A 15109-nucleotide genomic window follows, 5' to 3' on the forward strand; every position below is an offset into this window, starting at 1 on the left:
GAAATTGTCGCTATTAAGCTACGTTTAATGTGTGTTTTAGGTGTGCTTTGAATCAACTTCACAGCACTTAACAGAATCCCCGTTGCCCACTAGTGTTAAGGAGGTGTATCTGTTGTTTTTATAAAAGTGCTTGTGACATCTCGAATGTGGCTTTGACTTGCAACTGCAAACATGTGGCCCATTTCTTAGAAAATACTGAGATATATATTGTGTATAGCCAGTCAGCCTGTAAATACCGAGATATGAATTTTTGTCCATATCGCCAAGCCCTATTCAGCAAAAATGTTAATTGGGAAAGATCACTTTACCTTTTTGACGTCCCTAACCACAGCATTCAGTGAGTTAGTAGGGCCAAGTTTCTGAAAGAAGAGAGGAGTGGAGGTTTGTTATTAGTGTCAACCTCTTTCTTATTTGTCATATCTGTATTTTTAGGGATTCAGCTGCAGTGTGCCAGGCCCACCGTGTTGTATAACTCCTCCAGTCTGGGAATGGTGAGGAAGTGGTGAATATTCACCCCGTTCTCAAGGAGCAGTTTCACAAAGTCCACCCTGTCCAACACCAGCGCATCCATCATAGCCTGCTCCAGAGAGTTCACCTAAAATAAAGTAAGGAATGACACAGATGATTATTATTTATTTACACATCACAGCCTTCATTATATTTTGAATGCTTTTGAAGTGTATGTTGCAAGCTCCGCTCTTACCCAACGAATCAACTCCAACTTCCTCGGGTCTGTTTCCTCTGGAGGTTCAGGCTTTGCCTTTCCCTTCCCTTTCCCCTTTTTTGCACGGGTTTTGTTGCGAGGGGCGGTGGCAGGGCTCTTTTGCTTCTCCTGTGCCGGGGCTGCAGCGGTCGTAGTGCTGGCAATGGCACCGGCGGGCTTACCAAGCAGAAAATAAGCATGAACATATCAGTCCCTTTTCTGCTACCACTATTACAAGATCACATGTAAGTGGAAACGGACAACTTTCATCTTTTACACCCCTGGTGTTTCCACATGGTATTTTGGCACCAGCCTTGTAACTACCACAGTTTTCATAGTCACTTCCACTGTTCCTACGTCTGCCATTTCGCTACTGGGGATTGTAACTGCAAAGAAATTACACTGACACTCTTTGATAACTGGGGAAAGCTACCAATAGCTATCAGGCAAAAGCGTAAACTCTTGTTGGTTATGCAGTTGTTGACACACTTTATCTGTGCCATAAATCAAGCCTTTATTTTGCTGGGAGATCGTATCTGGTGGCAGACAGAATTGCATAATGAAAGCAAGGCTCGTAGGCAACCAGTCTAAACACAGATGGGGTTATTACTGTATTCTATAGCAGTTATATTGTGCAATCAACATTTACCTCATAGTTATAAGTTAAAGCAAAAAACTGCCTATTTCAGCTTTAAATCATTGGTATGTTGTGCATCTGAGAAACACAGTTCAAACAAATTCTGTCTTCCTATGTGTCAAGGACACACTCTGTTGCAGTGGTTCCCAACTGGTGGGTCCAAAAGTGGGTCGTAGGTCCAATCTGTGGACCTCAAACTTGTCAAGTCTGTAAAAACCCACATTATTTTGAAGTACAGTGAATTTCTGGCACAGACCTGTCATTTTGAAGTGCTGTACTGTTGTACATTGAGTGACTAACAGACAGCTACATGACAGAGACAGCAAACTAGCTTGACAACATGGCCAAATGAAAGTATGATGCTGAATATGTTAAACTGTGTGGACCTTGAACTAATGACTAAGGAAAAACTGGACCCTGTGGTTGGCCCAATTGGGAACCACTGCTCTGTTGTTTAAAGATCCTCTCCATACATATTTGAGGACATATAAAACTACTCTTTCGTCTGTACTAAATACATCCTTTCGAACTTTGCAACTGTAGTGCACTCATGTGGAACGACTGAATGAATACCACTCACTGGTAAATTGTGTCCGTAAACAAAGATGTGATTACGAGCAATATCCACTCTGTTCCAGGCCAGAGCCAAACTGAGCTGGTCAGCTGCTGAAGCATTCGTGCCTGATGCCAAAGAAACAGACGAACAGAGACAGAGAGAATAGAAAGCATGTAGTACATCGCAAGAAAGATATTGCTGTTTATTAATAGTACACATACTGTTGAGATGTCTAAGTGTGATGCAGCCAGAAAATACCTTTTAACAAGGCAGTAAGAATGGCCATTTCAATATCTTGTTGTCCCTCTGAACCCATTCGAAAAACTGTGATCTACATGAGAAAAAAAAAGACTTGAAGCCATGTATTGTAACTGTTAAACCAGTTGATAACAAACCACATAAATGAATGGATGAATGCATGAGGAAGTGATTTGCCCTCCAACACGTATGCAGCTGTAAACACGTGGTGATGATCTGGTGGAGGATTCTGTCAGCAGGTCCTCTCGCTGCAGGCTGACCCTCGGAGCACAAACAGCTTTTTTTTTTTTTTTTACTCGTCGGACAGCGTGATAGTGCCTTTCTTGTTACAGCCTCGACTATATCAAATGAAATTACGCTGACGGCTTCATCACATGTGCAGCCATGGTAAATGGGATTAAGTTGGCATGAATGCGTGGCACGGCGCCAGAGATTTCTGGGCTGGTCTCGGGATGCGTTGATAATGAGCAGCGGTATGAAGACAGAAAACTCGTGTTGCTCTCTCTAGGCCGCACTGTGTTGCTTTTTTTGCAAAAATGGAGACTTGTGCGATGGTGAGCTCCGAACTCGATTAAATGTTGCATCCTGGTGTTATATCACAGCAAATTTCAGCCCTCTAAAATCAGTGTTTCTATTTGTCTAACCCAGCTGTTCCCATGGGATGCACTTAGGATGAAAGGATTATTTGGGGACTAGACTGTGACACTGATTCACCTGTAGGTTAGTCATGGCACTTTAGATTAAGAGCAGGCAACAGTGTGGCCTCTTAGCTGCGTATAAAGAGCTCAAACAAGTTGGCAGTTCTGTCACATTGTCTGGGTCGGGTATCAGTGAAAACTAAATGCCCATAGCAGTATGATCTTTGAAAAAGCAGTTTAAGTTGCTTATCTGAGTGTGTTGCCGCATTAGGGAGTCTAATACATCGGGGATAGAGGACACAGAGTTGCTGGTGAAGTGATAGCACTCTGGGGACTGAAAAAAAAAGCCGGGGAGTGGAGAGAGAGGGAGAGGAACCTGGTTGAGGATTAGGGAGATGGATCCTCTCCTCCATCTGTGTGCTGCATGCTTACTGTGAATGGATGAAGTAAGAGCCTCTGCTAAGCAGGTGGTAGTGTGCGCTGATCTTTCCCACCCAAATGTATGGAGTCTGGAGATTATATGTGCCGGGTATTACAAACTACTAATCACATCACTTACGGAAATCTGCTGGAGATGCACAAACGCTGCCACTGTTTATGCACCAAGGTTTCCAGCAAACACTTTGGAGGAACACTCTCAGCTCAGGGATTAAGACTCTCACCAGGGTGTGTGCTTCATCATAAACCCTTGAGCTGTATTGTTTACATTAAAGGTAACAGTTAAGCACTGCAGAATCACACACCCAATACCACTTTACAGCTGTGTGCTTATACGTGAGGGATGTTGGTGTCGGACAGTGAAGCTGCGAATGCCCCAGATTACGTGACCACACCCACACATGACCACAAGGAGAAATGACAAGCACGTGGTGGGGATTATGTTCATTCAATATGTTAATGGCAATACACAGATGAGTGGAATGGATGAATGACGATGGAGACCAGATGCTTTACAACTCAGAAATATTTATTGATTGACACAGACATGACAGTTTCGAATACAAGATGGTTGTGGAAAGGTTTGAAGACATCAGCTCCTTTTTACTGGTATATCTTCTACTCACCAGTTCCCTTTTCTTCATGCACTCCATAACCATGAGCAGAATCTGCTGCGATTGGCTTTTGCTATAATTAAAAGTCTTCTGAATGGTCACCAGAAGCTGCTCTCTGACATCATCGTTAACCAGGCTGGAACAGGAGATGCAAGGATGGCATTTCAGCTTTTTGTTTTAACCAGAGGATTAATATCCAAGTGCAGTTGAGAAGGAGTAATCTAAAACCTCACCCTCCGTCCTCTGAGAACTTGTGTGCAAAGGAAATGATGTCGGAAGCTCGGCCGCTGCCATCACACACCACCACAGGGATTGGAGGCTCGTCTCTCAGACTCTCCAGTGCGATGGAGATCACGTTGGGACCTCCCTCCACTATCAGGCACACCAGAGGAACCCCCTGACCCAAACCTAGAACACACAACCAAACATACTCACTCCTTCTATCCAACCATTCATCACCAAAAGTGTCACCTCATAATGACAGAACCTTGACAATGATTGTTGACGAACACGTTGATGTGATGCGTGACCAGACAAAACCAGCAGAGGGAAGGTGTGATGTCAGTGGTGACAGTTGAGCATCCCTTTGCTGTCCCTGCCTTATCCGAGCTCCAGGCATAGGATGACAAAGGGAAGCCCACAGGCCACAGAGGAGCTCTCCATCCACACGTCCAACAAGACTCTGGCTTACACCCACACACTATGGAGGATGTTTAATGACGTCTGCGAAGCGCTCTATGTGACTTACGGGTGTTGATCTTCTGCAGGGAGATGTGTTTCTCCAGCAGCCGGCGGAGTTTGACCTCTGAGCCGTACTTCCCACAGGTGCCGTTGTCAGTCAGGATGAAGTGGGAGTGGCTGTTGTTGAGTACAGCCAGCTTGCTCAGTGGGTTTGCCATTGTCTGATAGGGTTTGGTTACCTGGGGAAAAAGGAGAAATTAGTCTCGAGAAGATTTATTACATTTGCAGGAAACTAAATTCAGCTGCAAATGTTCTCACATCTTTTCCGATGAGATCCTCTTTGTTTTCCAGGATCCCCCATGGAGCAATTCCTATTGCGCACACTTTCCCTCGTGACTTGGAGGAGTGGTCCTTTAAGGCATCTCCTACATGACGGATTACCCCTAAGGTGTAAAGAGCAAAATATAGCAGCATGACTAATGACTCTTTCAACTGCCTAATGGGGCCGCATCATGGGACACACTTGTGGTTGCTGCACGCAAAATCCACACACAGATTGTCATTTGTGATGAATTTTCCCAACAAATGCTCTAATTACAGCGCTTAAACCTGTGACAATGGGTTGGTCAAATCTCCCCCAGGAAATTGCAGAATAGGTATTATGTAATGACAATTTAGAGCAAAGGTAATCTTCTAATGTCACAAATTGTTATTTTGTTAAGTGTATATTAAAAGCATTATCCTGAACTGTCGGTGTCCTACCCGTGTTGACTCCGCCCGTGAAGATCCAAGCTCCGGTGGTGACGGCGGCTTTGATCAGGCCTTTGCCGAACACTTGCTTGAGTTTGGGCTGGAGGTCGAAGTTCTGGAGACCTCCGTGTACGGAGATGAGCAAGGTGGGGAGCTCCAGCTGCCAGTCCTTCACCATCAAATGCAGGAGGTTGTCAGGTTTGGTGTCATAGGAGACTCGGATGTACTAGGGCAGAAAGAAGGGTAATGCACATTGTAACTTCTCATGAAACCGCACAGTCACTTTGAGGTAATGTTTGAGTGGCTGAGACTCACCATGGCCTTGTTGATGAATCCTCCGCCCTGGAACTCGATTAAACCAAAAGCGTCTGTTGGGTAGGTCCTTGTGTGCTTGATCACACTCCATTTATCCTTCGGGGTGTCAATCTGCACCAGCTGGTTCGCTTCCTCTAGTGAATTGGCACCAGCAGGGATGGCCACGTGCTGCGTGTTCAGCTGACCACAGGCACATCTACATACATCACAACATCACTCAGTTAACACGTCAGTCTTAAAAACTGCATTGGTTATTGATAAAAATCCTCGAGCAGTACGCCGTCTGGTGTTGAACTGTGACTAGAAGCAATTGAGCTAATTATGGTTGAGTCTGCTCGTGAAGGCTGTGTCTTTTCCTCGAAACACACATCACACAGGCTCTTTCATGGCTGTGCCCATTTCTGGGAAATTCGCGCTTCGGCAAGCAAAGGCCTGCACTGCCTGGCTGCGCTTGGAGCCCAGGATAGTAACAATGTCCTACAATACACCCTGAAAAATCTATTTTTATCCTGACAAATGTCTGATAACATGAAGCCATAGGTGTCGTGATTTAGTCAATCATTTTCTTGTGGTGAATATGGAGCTGAATTCAAATCATTAACACTGTCAGGAGTTAGATATTTTATGGGCCCAGGCCCAGTTGACAAGTTTTTACCTGCATAGCATTCACATTTTAAATTAATTTTAGTAAAATGAAAATTGTGTGTAGCTCTCTAAAACAGTAAAAAGAAGGAACAATGTCAGTGATGAGTTTTGGCGTCATGTTCAAATGATAATGAGCAGCTGTTGTAACCTTAGGCTATACCACAAGTAAAAAATAATGAGTTAAAACACAATTTAAAGAGCGTGATTACCTGGTCGGGTCCTTGGTGGGGAATTTGTGAACACATTCTCTTTTTGCAAAGGTCCTCTCAATCCAAACTTTTTGTGCCTGTAAGACAAAATATAAGAGAGGAGAAAAAGTGTCAGCTCACACAGTGTCATCCCACAGTCACAGGGGGATCATCTTCGCAGATATCAGAATTTAAATTTCACTATCAAAATCCTCTTAGTGGTAATCCCGGCTAAAAGATGAAGACTATATGCATCCTGCAAAGAAACCCAGTGGGAGAGGAGAAAAGAGAAATCCAAGTGAAAGTGTTTCTGGAGAGACTTTAAAATACAGTGTATATTGGAATCAACAGGCGGAAACATTGCATACAGTAAGGCTGAGAAATTTTTTGTCACTCCTGAGATCATTAGAGCACAGTTCATGTGGACTAACACCTTTCATTGTCTGCTCCAGCTTGATAAGCAGCCAATGAGAAGCATCACACAAAAGTGCTTTGCCCACGCACTTTGTCAAATCCTGCTCTGATTGCTGTCTGATGTTTTTCTAGTGCTGAGCAAAAATAACCTGAGTTCAAAGCAGAGTTTCTCTGAGGGCCATTGTTGATGGTGGAGGCCCAATTAAAACTGAAGCGTCAGAAGCGAAAGCTTTCCAAGAAACGCTCAGGAAGTAATAATTATAATATTAACCACCAGTTCAAGCTTGAAACATACTAGAATGCTCGGTATTTTAACTTCACCTATGAGTGTGAAGTCATATGAGTATTAATGAAAGATGTGTCTTGTGAACAGTGATCACATGTGCCAATAACACAGTACAGTTACTGTTCTCTGCCTCTCCCTCCCTCTCTGTCTCGCCTCAGCCAGCCTGGAGGTGCAACAGCAGGGCGGCTGCAACACCACAAACTATATCTGTTAACTTTTGCATAAAGAAAAACAATTATTTGGTCAGGTCTGTAGTGTTTTTTTTACAACCTGTCTACCATAGATGTACGTTTCAGGTTGGACACAGGGGGACGTCTCCCTCAGTATCCCCCTGAGTTAAGTAGAGAGCTTTTATTTTGAAGAAAATTTGACATTTACACCATAAATAGATGCAGAAAAGTCACACTGGTGCATAAAAACTCACCAGAGTTAAAAAAAATAAAGTGTTTGATGCTAAAAAAAATTCTGGCTGTTGAAACAAGACCTATGCCCTTGCTGTCTACACACTATGAGTACATATTAATGACTTGTTATTGTAGCTGATACTGTCACATGAGCTGGAACAGTGCTGCTGCTGTTGTGTATTCTTTAATCCACAGTTGCCATCCTTCCTTTCATACATATATTATTTTCCGCACCCTATTTTGTTTGCTACTGCAGTGACATGATTTTACCCACCAGACTCATGAAAGAATCACCTTATTTTGTCTTAAACCATCTAATAACGACTTTGGTTGAGTAGATAAAATCACACACTTGCTTCCTATTTATTTAGTTCACCTAATGTTGAACTATTTGTTTGCTTGAAGGCAGTTTGAATAGTGTAAATACTTTTTTTTTGTGCAAAAGTATTACCATCTTGTTGTACTTTTAAAAAGTCCGAGGCATACTGTGGTTGTTGCTCTGTCCTGTCTCAGCAGTTTTCCATCACATTGTTATCATGCATCATTAAGCACCCAGAACTCAAACAGCGTTGCCTGTTCGCCACATCTGAATTCACTTTCTGTGATCTGTAATTTGTTCTATAAAAATCTCTGTAAAAGCTAAAAAAAAATCATAAATCATAAAAATGATGCAATTCAGTTTAAAAAGAGTTGCAGATACACTTACACACAGTCTTCTGTCCGAGCCGCAGAGTCCTATCTGTGGTGGTGCTGCTGCAGGTTAAGCCCAGCGAGTAGAGAAGAAGTCTGCTGCTCCTCTACCAGAGCGTTCTCCTGGTGCTGTGCTCCCAGTCAAGCGCTCTCATTGAGTCCCACAGGACATGAAACTTCTTCACTTTATGAGGGCCGGTTAATATGATGAGCATGTGAGCAGGGTCTTTGTTCGCCCAAGTCTCATGACTCCAGTTCAAGGTAATCCTTTTGGGAGTCCCATGACCCCTTCTCCATGCCCACAGGGTATTTTCATCCTTCGCTTGAACAAGGCACAATAAATCTACTTTGATAACCGGCCCCTAATCTCCCAATTTGTCCAAACTCCCTTTCTTTGTGTTCACTTCACAGTGTGGAAGATCTTAGCTTGTGTGAGAAGATGGAGCGGACCGGCTAACCTAAAAAGCACTGCAGTCTCGTTCAGAGGCTCCCCAACTTTTCATCTGAAAAATTTTCACCCCCTCCAACTACTTTGATTTCAACCCAATTTGCATAATTGAGAGAATTGGATGCAGGCATTCTTTTGGAAGGCGCCTTGTTAAGACATGACTGGTCTCCAGTTGGGGGCAAGGTCAGTCAATGCTAATTGCAGTTAATCTCTATTTCCATCCACCATGTTTTCGTGGAGAAAAAGAAAACTCAGCAAACCAGCTATTCAGTATTCTCTTGAGCTTGATTTTTCATTTTTGCTGGTGTTAAGTGGATTTGCATTTAAAAACTATAATGATTTTGCATAGTGGCAGGCTGAAAAAGGGTGTCACTGTTTAAAAAAAATCACATTTAGCCCACTGGCTGCTGTCTGACATCCAACAGAATATCAATATGCTTCTTTATGGATGGGGAAAAGTCAAATCTGACCTATTTCAGTATGTTTTAAATAAATCCTGCTTATTGTACATGCTGGATTTCATGACACAATTCAATTAAATCTATTTAAAGTTATTAAGGGCTTTCAGGTGCATGCTTTATTAACTTGAGGAAGGCATTAGGTGAGCTCGAAGCTGAGATGGAGTTAACAAGCACAAAGTTGTAGACGTCCATTTAAAACCTTCCTCATGTGAAATGGTTTAATAAGCTCTCCTTTTATGGTTGAAGTGAGCAGTTTGAGCCTGACTGTAACTCAGAGTGAAAAAGACAAGGGAGGTTGGTGGTTGATGACTCAGAAAGACAGAGAAAGAGAAGCCTAACACCCCCCCACTCCCACCCCAACTTCCCCCTTTTTGGTCCTGCTCCGGTAAAAAACGCACGTGGGCCTCTGTTAATTATAGCCGAAGAAAACAAAGCGCATTTCCACAAGGGTTTGGTGAGCATGTCGCAGTTATTTCAGCTTACTTAAACTCATTAACTACAGCAATTAAAACCAAAATCCAGTCAGCGACCAGCTGCCTCGTTAAGAGCTGCCTTTGAGCCCTTAACAAGAAAAACCTTGAAGAATTAGATACTGCGGGATCAAGATTGTGTCACACCGAGCAAATTAACGGGACTTAAGACAAGCCTCGGAACAATGAACAGCTTTCAATCCAACATGCAGAATTTTCTCAGGAAGTGGTCGTTGAAAACAAAAGACAATTGTCGAGGAGGTCAGAGAAAAGGTATACAATATATTTTTGACCTCTTTTTTTATTAGCAGTCCCGATGCAGTGATGGTTTACTCAAAATTTCCCTCAAACACAGTACTCTATCCTGATTATCTCTTCTATCACAGGCAGTATTTGTGTCAAGATATATGCCATACATTCCTGCCTTTCTGCACTGCAATCACATGGTCCTGGTCTCCTGACCCACAGCTTAGTGAGCAACCACATCACAGCAAATTTGTTCCAGCGCTGCCACAATTACACAGCTCCCCACAGTCATAAGGAAAAGGTATAACGACGGCTGTATTTCTGTACGCTGACATCTGACCCGGTCAGTTTCAGTGCATTTCGAACACATGATTGTTTACAGCAGGTGGCTTCACGAGGTTGAGTCAAAACTATACGTGTGATTTATTCTAAATATTGTAGTAACAACGGAGTTGACACAACAAAAGCCTCATCAGCACAAGTGAAATGGATCAGAAAGGATTTGGGGGTCGTAATGGAATGTCACCAGGGTTGAAGATAAAAGCAACTAATTGCTCGGCTTTGGTATTGAATGGCGATGTGGTTAGAGCTTGATGCAGTGTGACAGGAAGGGAGCCCGCGCAGACTCCTTTTACTGTCTAAAAAAAATATTCCAGACTCATGGTCGAGCCCACGTGGACTGAATAAAAAGCTGCCTTTTACATAGTTTCACTGGAGGGGGAAAGATATTTGGACGAGGCGACACACTCGAGTTATAGGCTCTGGATAGGCAAATTTGCATTAACTGTGAAGCAAACTGTTTTCAGACAGCCCCCTGTTTGTAAATGCACTCATTGTTCCTGCTGGGTTTGAAAATCCAGTTAGCCATCACATGAGTCCAACATGTCGCTGATTATCCCCCAAGAGTCAAGGGAGTCATAAGACATGTTTTAAAGCGGCTGGTTTTCCCCAAAGGAAAGTCTGGCTATAAAAAGAGAGCAAATTATTTTTTACTAAAAATCAGGCAATCAGAATAAAAATAAAAACTTAAGGGAAATTCTCTCTTACCTTTTTATAAGGTATGACAGCGGGCCGCACACACTTCTCAAATTTTTGACTGTTCTTTGTAAATGTTTGCCTTACATACCATATATTAAAGAAAAAATAGTTATACCCTTTGGAACACTCAAGAAGAGATATGAACTTGAGTTTGCTTCTTATTGCCAACTTATGGCCAATAAGAAGCAAATATATCACTGTATTTACCATGCATGCAAGGGCGTAAGTTTTATTTCAGTATTGAGGGGTGGGGCACATATCTAATAGGGGGTTTTTGGGTCTTCTGTCAGAAAATTTTGAGCATCATACCCTTCATTTCCTACATTCTGGTACATTTTTATCCACCATCTACTGCTAAAAAAAAAACACTATAGAGCTGAGCAAATAATTGTTTTATTTTATGCAGAAAATGGGGGCAAACAGATGCACATGTTCTAAATACTGAGACGGACATGTCCCTTGTGTGCACCAGTTAACAGATATGAACTTGAATGCAGCATAAATATAGTGTGTCAACTTATGGCCAACAAGTTGCAAACATATCACCTTGTTTTGACATGTAATTGTAAGAATTTCTATGGCATTTAAATCTTTAAGGCAGTTTCCCTTTGCTTTGATCATATTTAATAAAACACATTGGTTTAATTCAGATTTTAAATAAGCTAAATTTGTACTTAAGTGACAAGGAACCGATTTAACTTAATTTTATTACAGAGAAAGCAGAGTACAACCAGAAAAATGTCCAAAAAGTTGGTTGTTTTTATCACAAGGACTAGTATGCACAGACTACATTAAAGCAGATGTGTACTTTAATGGTTGGCGTCAAACTGTGGAATTCTCAACAGGATTATTTAAATGGTTGTATTAATATTTTTCAGTTCAAGAAAATGTATAAATAAAGAATAATTGGACTTTATGTGAGGTTGTAAGGTAGAATCTGCCTCCTTAGTTGAAGGTATCTTTTCACTGTATGTATTGGTTTCTTTGGTTTATTCATGTGTTGAGAAAGAGGCAAACAAAATAAGGTTTTTCTTTTCTCTGCTGCTTTTCAGTCATATAATGTGTGTTGGAGTCGTTTTGATTGTGCATCTGATTCTCCTGCGTTAACATGAGCTGTACAAATATAAATGAAGCAAAATGCTGCAACATTTGGAGATCATACTGATTTAGCTTTAATTTTTTTAGACGCTTTGAGAACTTTCACACATAGAGGGTCTGCTGTAGTCCAGCCCCTGACCCCGAGCCTTAAAGCTTTTTTCAGGATTTCTGGCCCCCTCACCTGACCAGAGCCTGACACTTACATCACACAGTCATATGATCTAGCAAACCCAGAGAGCGAAAATTGCAGCATTTGTTTAACACATTTGAATTGATTTGTTGCCTTTTTTTTCCATATTTGTATCAAGGGTCTGAGCACAAAAGTCATATTTATTCAAACCCATCAGGCAACAGATGCTTTCAGACCATTTCTTTTTTAACTTTTGAGCCATGAGCTACACATTTTCAGTAAAAGAGGTAAAAGGTCAGCAGAGGCAGAACATATTATCTGTAGATAGACCAGTTAATAGTTCATTCATGGCAACAAGGTGAAATCATGTGAGCACATTTAACTGAATGTGCTCTCTGTTGGAGGACAAGCGAGACTTTTACCCTCATTTCTAATCACATGTCATCCGCCCAGATTCAAAGAGACACCGCCTTTACTCTATCTCTGCTGTGCTATACCATGGATGAAAAAAATAAATCCTTCTTCATATGACCCACTGTTAAATTATGAGGTACACGCCTATCATTTCAGCAAAGCAGATAAATCCATGATTAAAAGACTATGGTAACAACATGACAAATGCATGATCAGAAAAGAAAAAAAGAGACGACATTATCTCTCAGCGGCCCGCTCTGTGCAGCCAACGAGTTTATATTTAGCAACATATCAGATCTCATTAAAAGTGCAGCTGAGAGCTATGACATTGCTGATTGCTTCACAGAGTATAAACCTTATATAAAAAGGCTATGGATTATACAAAGTATATTAATCTTACCAAATGATGGCTGCTGTAATTTATAGAAATCCATCACACTAAATTCTTTTAATCATGTCAGTGTCAGATGTGTTGTTGATATATACACGTAAGGGGTCGGGCTGATTTAGCCTCATGGCGAACAAATTTCCTCAGCGTTTAAAAAAAGGCATATTGACTGGAAAATTGGGATGTTTCTTATGGAAATGCATTCGAAAAAATGATTCATGGGTTAGTGAATAATGCTTAAAATAAAGAAGTTCTTCAGCAACTGTTTTAGTCAGTTGACAGCTTATTTAAAAAATTAGTCAAAATCAGAAACATTTTTGACCTTTTTTTAAGTTGAATGGAATTCAAATAAATCAGTTGGCAAATCTTACATAAAATAGTTAATTACTAAATATCAACACAACTTTTGGACAAATATTAAGTTGGTTCAACTTGAGCTTTTTGTGGTCAAAGCAAATCATGTTGGGGTGAGTGAATAATGCTTAAAATAAAGAAGTTCTTCAGCAACATTAGCTGGTTGACAGCTTATTTTAAGAATTAATCAAAATCAGAAACATTTTTGACCTTTTTTAAGTTGAATGGGATTAAAATAAATAAGTTGGAATATCAAACAGTTGACCACTACATATGAACACAACTTTGGACAAATATTAAGTTGGTTCAACTTAAGTTTTTCGAGGTCAAATCAAATCAAGTTGGTTGTACTTAAACTAATTAAATTTGACGTATTGTAAAATAATTGAGTTGGAACTACTTAAAAAGATGCATGCAAATTGCTCCATTGATTTTGACTCAGTGGATTGTTTTTTAGCATGTGGACTATATGTACTCTACAAAAGATAAACTTAAGTGTTTTTTTTTTAAGTGTATTTCAGTTTATTTTCCATTTTTAATTTTCCTTCTAGAAAACTAGAGTCTTTTAAACTTTTAGAAATCATTCATTTCAAACTACTAAAATAAGAAAGTGCCCCTGCTCTGTGTCCTCCGTGCCTCCACAAAAGCAACACAAGTTTCTCTGAGCGTGCGTGCTCTAATCCCAGCATGCACTGCTCGCTGGATTGGGAGCAGAAGCGTGGATGCATATAAAAATTGCATCTTCCTTGCTTTCAAGGACGTTAGCAGGAGTGTGTTAATCACATGAAAGCAGACTTTAGAATGATATAAAGGGCCTTAATCTGTCGTGGACATTTTTGTCCATACTGGGCCATTATGAAGGATTAAACTGCAGCACTGGAGTGAGCTCGAAACACCACTTAACAGCAAGTTTGTGAGGCTGGGATTGCAGACCATGTGCGCACCAGTATAAGACCAGCGGTCCTGAATGGTGCATGTCGTTATGCCGGACATGGGAGCTCTGAAATGATTGGTCAAGAACTACTGTGGATAGCTCATAGTGATGGTTGCATGTGACATGGTGTGCAACACAATTCTATGTCAGAGTAGCTGTTTGGTTTCTGGATGCAAAAAGTTAACACAAAAAAATAAGACAAAGTGCAGCTGTTATTCATTTGGAGGCAACTTTTACAGAACATTTACTTTCAGGTGAACGCCACAAACATATTTCAACATAAAAATATTTTTCACAACATACACACACACACACACACACAAACAGTTCACAGATCAGATCCGACTCATTAGGGTAATTCAGATGCACCTGTTGAATATGACTCATCTTACCTTCTGCGAGCCGGATGTGGTGCGTTTGAGGGAGGACCGTTTAAAGGTGGCACTCGGGCCCTTGGTGTCCATGTTGAAAACTTAGAATTCAAGTCGAATGGAGTCAGAAAAGGATCCTTCGAGGATGGCGACAGGTCAGGGTTCAGCGCCAACATCAACATCAGCAACAGACAGAAACCCTAGAAACCCGCTACAGAACCAGGGCATGACAACAACCTCTGGACTCACACTTGAATTAAAAAAAAAAAAAAAAAAAACGAACTAAGTGTCACATCATGACAGGATTCGGCTCTTCTCTCCCCTCTCTGCAGCTTACTCCCGACTGACAAGACAGAGATCCCAGCCAGGGATATAAATCACTCGATGACACACTTGACACATAGACCCTTTTCCTCTGCCGGGCATCCCATAATCAGGCTTAATGCAGCCAGCTCTTACGAAGCCTCAGAGTCTAATGGATAGAGATTTAATAAATGGTTATTGAAGGTAAATCTACTTTGGCACACCACAACCCCAAAA

At 41.4% G+C, this 15109-nt stretch overlaps 1 protein-coding gene across 2 annotated transcripts in view; it reads right to left on the bottom strand.

The window, feature by feature from the left end:
- Positions 1-14824, bottom strand: part of trpm1b (transient receptor potential cation channel, subfamily M, member 1b) — a 24352-nt gene extending 9528 nt beyond the window's left edge. For both annotated transcript variants that reach the window (XM_033635054.2, XM_033635053.2), the window contains exons 1-13: positions 14591-14824; positions 6445-6521; positions 5591-5786; positions 5288-5501; positions 4844-4968; positions 4593-4764; positions 4078-4252; positions 3857-3980; positions 2155-2227; positions 1921-2021; positions 704-880; positions 461-595; positions 309-359 (exon numbers count right to left, since the gene is read on the bottom strand). In XM_033635054.2, coding sequence (XP_033490945.1) covers positions 309-359; positions 461-595; positions 704-880; positions 1921-2021; positions 2155-2227; positions 3857-3980; positions 4078-4252; positions 4593-4764; positions 4844-4968; positions 5288-5501; positions 5591-5786; positions 6445-6521; positions 14591-14662 — 1692 coding nt within the window. In that variant the 5' untranslated portion in view covers positions 14663-14824. The remainder of the gene's footprint in view (positions 1-308; positions 360-460; positions 596-703; positions 881-1920; positions 2022-2154; positions 2228-3856; positions 3981-4077; positions 4253-4592; positions 4765-4843; positions 4969-5287; positions 5502-5590; positions 5787-6444; positions 6522-14590) is intronic.
- Positions 14825-15109: the final 285 nt, after the last annotated feature.

Source organism: Epinephelus lanceolatus, chromosome 5, assembly GCF_041903045.1.
Source record: "Epinephelus lanceolatus isolate andai-2023 chromosome 5, ASM4190304v1, whole genome shotgun sequence".
NCBI lineage: Eukaryota > Metazoa > Chordata > Actinopteri > Perciformes > Serranidae > Epinephelus > Epinephelus lanceolatus.